This window comes from Gavia stellata, chromosome 3 (assembly GCF_030936135.1).
Source record: "Gavia stellata isolate bGavSte3 chromosome 3, bGavSte3.hap2, whole genome shotgun sequence".
In the NCBI taxonomy this organism is placed as follows: Eukaryota; Metazoa; Chordata; class Aves; order Gaviiformes; family Gaviidae; genus Gavia; species Gavia stellata.
The window spans coordinates 23,174,886-23,184,013 of NC_082596.1; the positions used below are offsets into that span (position 1 = coordinate 23,174,886).

Genomic DNA, 9,128 nt, shown 5'->3' on the forward strand with positions numbered 1-9,128 from the left:
TAGATTGGACATAAGAAAGAAACTTTTTACAATGATGGAACAGGTTGCCCAGAGAAGTTGTGGTTGCCCCATCCCTGCAAGTGTTCAAGGTCAGGTTGGATGGGGCTTTGAGCAACCTGCTTTAGTTGAAGATGTCCCTCCCATGACAGGGGGGTTGGAACTAAATGATCTTTAAAGGTCCCTTCCAACCCAAACCATTCCATGGCTCTATGGTTCTATACTGACCCAGCTACACACCAAGCCCATAAAGCTTAAAATTTGTTATCAGCTGGTTCTTAAGTGCTAGCTGGATGCTGCAAACATGCCAGAAGCAGCACATTTCTTACACCAGAGTTAAATTACCTAGCTGGTTACTGCCAAGCCAAACTGATCCTCAACTTCTTGCTGTTTGACTGAAGGAGCTGTTTCACGGCGCTGGTGGTTTTGGGGAGATGCTTGCAGGGAGCTGCCCTAAGGGCCTGTGCTCACTCGACAGGAGGCCGAGGTGCTGCCGACTTCACCAGCCTTGTCCAAACAGCATCAAATCGGTGCAGAAGGCTGCTCTGAGCCTTCTGAACGCGTGGACAGGGACGGTTTTGCTCCTTGCCGGAGCATGTCTCCCGCCAGCAGGAGAGGAGCAGGGGCGGTGGAGCTGGGGGTCTCCCCAGCCATGGTGCTCCCAGCCATTGACTCGCTGCTTTGTTACCTGTCCCCTCTGATTTCACTACCTTCACACGATGAATGTCAATTGTAAAAGCGGGGCTGGCTGTTTGCAGACTGGCTTTGTTTTCCTTAGGCGTGAGTATTCCCAGGGTAATATCCCCGTTGCAGCAGCGGGTGGGAGCCCTCCACACCAGGGCCCCCCTTGGCTGCCAGAGGTGTGTTGCCCCGGCAGCGTGGGGGTCCCGTGGGGGCCGGTGTCCCCCTGTGTGACAGCGAACAACTGCATTTCTCAGCCAGGCTAATGGCAGGGGATGACAACCCACTTCTGCGGGGTTTCCAGCGGGCAGCACGCCTGCACAGCGCTGGCCCGCAGGCTGCCCACCCTCTCCCCTGACAGCGTAGTTAACATCAGAGGTTCATTTCTGTACCAGCACAACCTCAAGCATTAGGTTCCCCGCCAGTAAAATCTGCCGCGGGGGAGAGCACCACAAAAAGAGGTGGTAACCTTCCTGTCCCCAGCCCTGGGGGTTCACGAAGCCTGAACCAGGTGGTGCTCGCTGGAGAGACGGCTTGCCCAGGCGGCTCACAAATGCGGGCATCAGGTATATTGTCTTGTTACATGCCTTTCTGCAGTGAAAGCTAATGCTGCTTCCCGCAGGAGCGTGTGCCCAAGTGCCGAGGCCAGGGCAGCAAATGCAATCCCCCTGCAAGGCGGTCCCTTGGTGTCACCCCCATCCCGCTGATCCTGCTGATCCCTGCGCTCAGGGAGAATGAGGGCTGAGGCTGCGTGAGGCCCCACTTAGGACCTTAAATTTTTCATTAATATTGCCTTGAAGAAGTTATATTGACAATTCTCCCCCTCTTCCAACATGAGAAATGATTTCTTATTAGTTTGGAGCTATCGATTCCTACAGCAGGAAATGCTTTAGTCGTCCCCTCCTCAGCTGGCAAGAGGTCTGCCCTAGTCCCAGCATCTTCTAAGGAAAAGCTCTCTGTCCTTCAACCGCAACTCTTCCCAGCTGGGCAGCCTCTGCAAGAACCAAACTGAGGGGACAAGCGGCACAGCTCATTTTTTTGGGAGGAGGTTTCTCCCCTCGAGGTGTTTATTATCAAGGTTTTCTTCCTAGAAATATCCTACAGCTCAAAGGGAAGTGGTGGGATTGAGACAAGTGTCCTTATAGAAATGTGACTGATCATAAATGGTGCCTTTCAACCTTCAAAATCCATGAACAGCAATACCCGCCCTCAACCATGCTGCCTCCAGTTGTGCCTTTGGCACCCAGCGAGTGACCGCAGCCAAGTACACCCAAACCATCTTTGCGTTTTTCTGTTGGCATCCCCCTTTTTGCCCACCAAACCCCTTCAAAATGAGGCTCACACACATCTGCTCAGAGTGCTGTCTTTTATTTTGGAAGAGGCCCGAGGAAGTGCTGGCACACGGTTAGCGGGACAGACCTAAAGCCAATGGGGAGGAGGGATGCAGCAGAGGAACGACTGTGCCCTGGTGCTGCTCCCTGCTGTGGCTCAGCGGCTCAGGAGACAAGGGCAGCACTTGTGTGCTGTTTCGATCTTCACAACGCTATTCGGTCCCAGCGAGTAGGTCACCTCGTCCTCGCTCACCCCCGGCGGCAGGCTGATTTCCCTCGTGATGTTTCTGTAGTTATACTCCTTCCCTCTTGCAGTGGTGTGCTCGTCCTCGTGCTCCGCTAACACCTTCACCTTTCTGTCTTTCACCGTTACAGTGATTTCCTTGGGGTCAAAACCCTTCACGTCCATCAAAGCCAAAAGCTTGTGATCATGGGAAGAGTTCAACATCCTGTTAAGTCTTCTTTGCATGCTGGAATAAAAACAAGAGGACAGCCTTCCAGTCCAACTCACAGAGAATGGATGGACCACCTTAAGGACAAGAGAAGTAAATAGGAAACTACTGGATCCACCTTCATGCTGATGCACAGCACTTGGGGTGGTGTCTGCACCATCAGAAGGAGCTCCCACCTGCATGCCACAGCGGTCAGGAGTATTTCAGTGTCCCCTCTTGGGATGGGGCAATTGTGGAGCAGAAAATTTCTTTCAGCTAAACACAGAGAAGCCAGCGCTTCTCTTTCACATGTACATACACCCCTGAAGCCATGTGTCTCCATCTTATGCCTTGACTTACACTTTAAATGGATAGTTACAATAGATCACATTTTCCAGTTAGAGGTTTTGTTTAAAGCAGTCAGTGGATAGGATACACATCTGGCAAAAGTACCCAAAATGTTCCTGCAGAGCTGGGCTGGAGGCTCACTGAGCCATTAAAATGATTTCTAATACTGTCAAACAGCGACTCTGCTCAACCAGAAGGCTGGCTCTTATTCAAACCATTTGTAAAGTAGACAATGGAAGGGTCACCTCAGTTATAATAGCTAAAATGGACACAAGGCACCAAATTAAAAAGATAATGGGTGTGATGGAAGAGGAAATAGGGTGAGCAATGAGGGAACGGGCATGACCACTAAGGTGAGAAATCCCTAACGAGTGGTTCATTAGCAAGGTACACCCATTTCACCAATCCTGCTTAAAGCCTGCAATGATCCAACCTAGTGTGATGATTTTAGGTTTTATTTTCTGTGCTCTGTGAGAGCTGGCTCCTTCATCTGTCCCTTTGGTCTTTTTATATTGCTGGTTGGAGGAAAATAAATGTGCTGAGAAGAGTTGGTCCTTCACAGCATTTTTTGTGGGAAGGGGATAGCTGAATTCCCCAGCACAATGAGCCGAAAACCTGCTGTGGTATGGTTTCAGACGGCAGTGGTATGGACTTGTGTTCAAACCAGCAAGTTGTCCCGAGCGTGTCAGGGCCAGGGAGCCTGGCGCTCAGGTAGAGCATGCCCCGGCACCCCATGGCCCATCCTGAGAACCCCCAGCTTCCACTCTGACTCAATTTCCATTCCTTCACTGGGATTTTGGTGTGCAATGGTTCTGCAAGGGGATGCTGTGCCCGCCCGCCCAGCTCTGGTACCCAATGTGCTGATGAAAATCTGGTCACAGACACCAGTCCTGTAACACCTGGGATCTGAAATCTGCTGCTCAACAGCCCTGTGTGAGCTGCAGCTACCGTGTAAGTTTAAAGTAACCTCACAGGAACTTTCTGTCTTGCTGAAATCGGTGTAAAATTAACTCAGGGGTCAGGCTTTTTTCCTTTGTCCTCTAACTTTATTGCACCCAGTAGGTAACGCACATGGCAGACTGTCGGATAATAATTGCTGCTCTATAGGTAACAAAAATGTCACATTTTTAATTGCCAAGATGAAGGTTTCATCACCTCCTGGTGCAACAGAAGAGAAATCAAACAGATGCTTGAGTCTGGGGAGAAAATACCAATGCCACAAATGCAGCAAGAGAATCCTACTGTTGCTGATGACCGAGGGACTTCTTAGCTCTTCTGGTCTCTCAATATCTGGTTGTGTTTTAACCCAAATGGTAAGGTTTTATCCTTCAACAACTCCCTTCCTGTAAAGCTACCTTTGGGTTTTATCTCTACTAGAGTCAATCCTGAACTCCATTAACAAAATAAAATCATCACACTAGTGGTCAAAATGGAGATGTAGAAATCCTGACACTTATTCCCCCTACTATAGGAGGTAGGAAAATAGGGACACACGTCTGTGGTGCATCAGTGCTGCACCCCACCGCATACAGGCACATTTTGTCTACTGATGAAGATAATTACATGTTTAACAGACTTAAACTGAATTTATGTTGAAGATGGACTTTGTTCCACAGCTGAACAGCTTTGGATTTAGTTGTGTACTTTAATTTAGACACAGTTTGTGAGATGATTAATGCCACAACGCCATAGTCCAAACCCTTTCCAGCACAGGCGCTGCCTGCATGGCTCCTCTCGGGCTGCCCGGCTGCACAAGCTGTGCCTTCCCATTCCCCTTTCAACTAATTTCTCAGAAAAGGGCTATTTCTCTCCCATCCTGCTTATCCGTTTCCAGCTTTGCTCCTGATACCGATGCCAAACCTCCCTTCATCCTGCCTTAAAGGATGCTGATGCCCATAGAAAGCAGGCAAAGACCTCTTACCTGCCCAGTTCTCGCTCCACGTCCAGCCTTGCGGTGAGGGCCCTTCTCTCCCCGGGGTGGAGGTCGGGCTGGCGCAGGCAGCAGCAGCGTGGGGCTGGGCTGCACGGGCAGGAGGCAGGCAGCTCCTCATGGAGCTGCCGCAGGTGCAGGTCCAGCAGCCTCATCTGCCTCTGCATCTCTCTCTTCGCCTGCCTCAAACCCCACTCAGCTTCTTCCAAAAGGCGATCGTGCAACGACATCGTCACACCGCAAAGCGCATCAGGGCACGAGGGCAGCCGTGGCAGCCTGCACTCGTGGGGAGGAAAAAATTGCCTCAAGAGTTTCGTCTGGAGGTGACCGTGTGCGTGGAGCTGCAGGTGCTCTTGCAGCCTTCCAGTGGGTGCCTTATGACATCATGGGCCCGCTGACACATCACAGCGGGGCTTGGGGCATGCTGGGGGGGTGTGTGCAATGGCCAGGCAGCAGAGCCGTGGGCTCTGGAGCATGACTTAGGTGTTGTTTGATGCAAAACGTTGCTTCAGCACGGCTGCCCACACTATCCCCCTCTCCTGCCCTGGCACACCAGCTCAGAGGGAACACAAGCCGTCCCCCTCGAATCCCAGGCAGAAATCCCTGTGGACAAAGCCCAGGTCTCCACTCAAGCTTTTAAGCGTGGTCTCCTCTTGAAGCTCATGGGGATTCCCATTCCCAGGTCCTGACCACCACTGCCTTGGGAGAAGGGAAATGCGCACCCGGCAGCAGGCTGCTGCCAACCTGCTGCAAAACTGCAGCCCCCTGCAGCCTTCCCCTCCTCGCTGTTTTGCTGCTGTTTACCACAGCCTTAAAGAAAACGTGAAAATTAAGGAGACTTGCAATTGCTCTTTATGTTTTTTCCTCCTTTTACAAGTGCTTTGCACAAGGCATTGGATGCGTGATGCCTATGGACATTTTTCGCCGACACCCAGCATGGTGTTAGGCGGAGGCCACCAGAAGCCTTGGCCTCAACATGCGTCAGGCTGCTCTGCAGGGTGCTGGCACCCCCGGCAGCACCACCGGCCCCCCAGTGAGTGCCAGGGAAAGGCGAGGTGCTCATGGCGACTCCCACACAGCTTCTCCCCGGTGGAGCACTCCACCTCCCCATCCTTCTCCCAGGGTTTTCTCCAGTGGCTACAAGTTTCAGATGTGACTTAAAACCCGCTGCTCCCATCAGGGACTTCTGCCTTTGCCTATTAGCTCTCTGCCTTTTTCTTTTAATGGGAAAGACACAGCAAATGGTCAAAAATGTGCAGAAATGGGAGTTCTCTTTAAAATCCTTACTAACAGCTGCAGTTGAGGTACGTGTGGGAACACTTTGAGAACATGCACCTTCAAAAATATTTATGTTGTCTTCTCACACCATATTAAGCAAACAAGTGACTAAGAAAAGCAGACCCAGGTATTTGCTTCCCCCCCACCTTACAGATGTTACTCCACAGCTTTCACCTGCCCATGCATCAGAACGAGGTGTTGCCTTGGCAAGAGCGGGTGGCATGAGGATTTTTGTCAATGCAAGACAGCAAAAAGGATGCTGCATCCCGCAATTATTTTACAGAGAAGGAGACAGGGCACAGGCGCCACGCGCACTCGGGGCATTGCTGCAAGCACTTATCTGAGCTAACAGTTTTACCTTTGCAGATCCCGTGTGTGCTGGGATCTGTTGCCTGCTCACTCAGTGAGCTTGGGCAGGGGTGCCGCTGTCATCAGCTGCTGCCTTGAGGACTTCTGAAGCCGTCGTGTCCTGTCAGCCTGTTGCATCAGTTTTTCTTGAGAGTGACCCATGTGTGTTTCAGTGTCAGTGACACTCGTGGCATGGATGGATTTGCTTGGACTGTGTGGTGCACTTTAGTCACAAGCAGCATTGACACCAAAACCTCCTGGGACTAATACTGCTAGAAAAACTAAGAGAAGACTACAGGAGTGGGGAGTGCTTCACGTTTTGGGGAAATCCGGTCTTTAAGGGCTTGCAGTGGATCAAGTATCAGTACTCTATTTAAGAGAGCAAGAGAAGACTCCTCAGGAGCCCGGGAGCTGCTCTACCCTGCTGGTACCTTCCCACAGAGGAAGCGCCTTCCACAATTATTAGCTGTATCCAAAAGCCCAAGTAGCCCCAGACAAGAAAATCCCCCCTGCAGCCTCCAAGACGGCAAAGCCGAGCTGGCCCCCGCGGCTGCTCCCGCAGGGCTGCGTGCTGACTGCCTGGAGGGAGCCAGACCTGCAGGCGGCCGAGCGGGGAGTGCGAGAGGGGGACCCCGAGAACCACAAAGGGGAGCAGGTCACACCTCAGGTTGGACAAAAATACGTGAGGCTTCCTGTTGGACATCGCTCACATTCAAACATTGGTGTATCATACGCAAGAATAAATTAAACCCTTCAAATAACTTTATATATATAATTACATTTACATATAACAACAATGAAAAACCTTTGTTAAAAGCCAAATGCTTAATACTTACAAAGCAAAACTTCTTGACAACCCCCAATTCCCAGCAATGATACTCACCATCAGCTTCAGTCCCATCATCTCTGGTAAGTGCTGTAGCCCAAGACATGAACCATATTCCCTCAGACTGGCCTGGGACACAAAAGCTAATCCCTGCCTCAGCAGCACCAACAGCCTCATCCCTCAGGCGTCTGCAGACTGGTGAGCTGGATGATGTGTTATTTTCCCAAGGCGAAATATGAGTTTGACTTTTCAATAAATCAAAACAGCCAGCTTATTTTATATTGAATGGCAGTTTCTTCCAGGAAAAAAAATTGCTTTACGCTTTATTACTCATAAAAGGCATCACTTTTTCGGTCTGAAGACAAATCTTTTATTTAAAAGCTGAATTCGGAGGCTGCCAACGTGTGAAGGGTCCCTCCTGTATGAAGTCTGTATACCTTTCTGATGGCAGTATTTTGTCTTTAAAACGCTGGCGCTCTCTAGTCTTTCTGGCTCCACATGAAAGAGTCTTTCATGAGGTCTCTCTTGCATGGTGGGAGTCTGAATCCTTTATTTCACAGAGGAAGTTTTGTTTGCCAAGTCCCATCTGAAGAGACGAGATCTGGAGCAAACGACTCGAACCCAGCATTGAGCTAAATCTTCCTGTCAGAGTCCTGGGGGTACGGACCACAGGAGCTGTTACGAAGCAAAGACGCTGAACACAAGGATGTGTGTCAAAATAAAATTTCTGCAGGAAAAGCGACATCTTGAAAACGATTTGGAGTTAAACCCCCCTGGTGCATGAAATCAGGGGGTTTGAGGATTCACCATGTGCCCCGCAGGAGAGCAGGGAGGCTCTGCAGGCAGGGGTGCCCGTGGGGTGCTGCCTCCTTTGGGATGCATTTTTATGCCAGGGGATGTGAGCTTTTCCCGGCAGGCGTGCTCACCCAGGGAGTTTGTTCCTAGACCTGGCGAGCATCAGTATGGCCATGACCTTGAGCACTGAGCAGAGGGACCTGCATGCAAAATAAACTCAGAGGGCATCACCATACATCCTACGTAGGATAAGTAGGTGTCTGTGGACACAAATCAGCCAAGCAGAGATTTGCCAAGCTGCTGCTCTCCTCCTCTGCCCCCTTTCCCGTCCCACCATCACGGGCTGAAGCGCAGCGTGTGGCACTGCTCCTGGCGTGCGGAGGCCCTGCTTCCAGAACAGCACCTGCTTTTCCTTGGCTTACCGTGTCCCGAAACCTCCCGGGAAATCCTGCAGCAGGATGAAATGCCATGTCAGCAAGTGCCCTCTGTGGAATCAATTAACCCACGGGTAGCAACACTGGTTTACAAAGACTTCCCGAAACACCTGTGCACAGAGATGCTCATCCCCGAGGGCACTGTCACACCAGCTGCATATCTTCACTTATATTTTCAATCAGTGTTTAAAAATCATAAAAACCCATTTGCAGACAGGACATTTTTTTAACGCTCTGAAAAGTGGGCTGTAGTTTTTAAACCGAAAGGAAATATACAGCTCTGAAAGTAATTTGTAGCCTCATTTCCCTTTACTGCAGCAGCTAAGCAAGAATTGCATGCTGGCAGCGTGCTTTTTTCATGCCTCTATTGCTGTTTTTAGTTAAAATCCCTGCACTTATAAGGGATGGATGGGTGGCTAGATTAGACAAGTTGATAGTTATTTTTCATCTTATGTTTTATGATCTTTCTATAAAGATCTACACGGTGATAACCCTTACTGAGACTTCCTAGGGGTTGAGCAGAAGTGTGCACCTGCTTTGGCTGTGACAAGTGACTCTCTTGATCGTATGTACTTGAAAACAGTTTTGGAAGGCGGCTGCTGCCTCTTTCTAGCATTTAGCACTGTTTGCAGATTACAGCAGCTGAGTATTATAAATTTAGTTTCAGCATTCTCGGTCATATGTGATTATTTCCAGTAGCGTCCCCATAGAGTTTACTGTCTGTGGATG

The 9,128-nt window shown here is 50.2% G+C and overlaps 1 protein-coding gene across 1 annotated transcript; it reads right to left on the reverse strand.

Moving 5' to 3' along the window:
* Window positions 1–2,166: 2,166 nt before the first annotated feature.
* ODF1 (outer dense fiber of sperm tails 1) lies at window positions 2,167–5,781 on the reverse strand. The gene is made up of 3 exons (XM_059836342.1): window positions 5,593–5,781; window positions 4,710–4,999; window positions 2,167–2,479 (listed from the first exon to the last, which is right to left on the reverse strand). The coding sequence occupies exons 1-3, from the start codon at window positions 5,779–5,781 to the stop codon at window positions 2,167–2,169; spliced, it is 792 nt and encodes a 263-aa protein (XP_059692325.1).
* Window positions 5,782–9,128: the final 3,347 nt, after the last annotated feature.

Excerpts from the sequence above, each read along its gene's own strand:
- ODF1 (XM_059836342.1), bottom strand. The coding sequence starts at position 5,781 with ATGAGCACCTCGCCTTTCCCTGGCACTCACTGGGGGGCCGGTGGTGCT. Across the intron at positions 5,000-5,592 it reads ATGCCTTGTGCAAAGCACTT|TGCAGGCTGCCACGGCTGCC; the intron begins GTAAAAGGAGGA and ends CCTCCCCACGAG. Across the intron at positions 2,480-4,709 it reads GTGGAGCGAGAACTGGGCAG|CATGCAAAGAAGACTTAACA; the intron begins GTAAGAGGTCTT and ends TTTTTATTCCAG.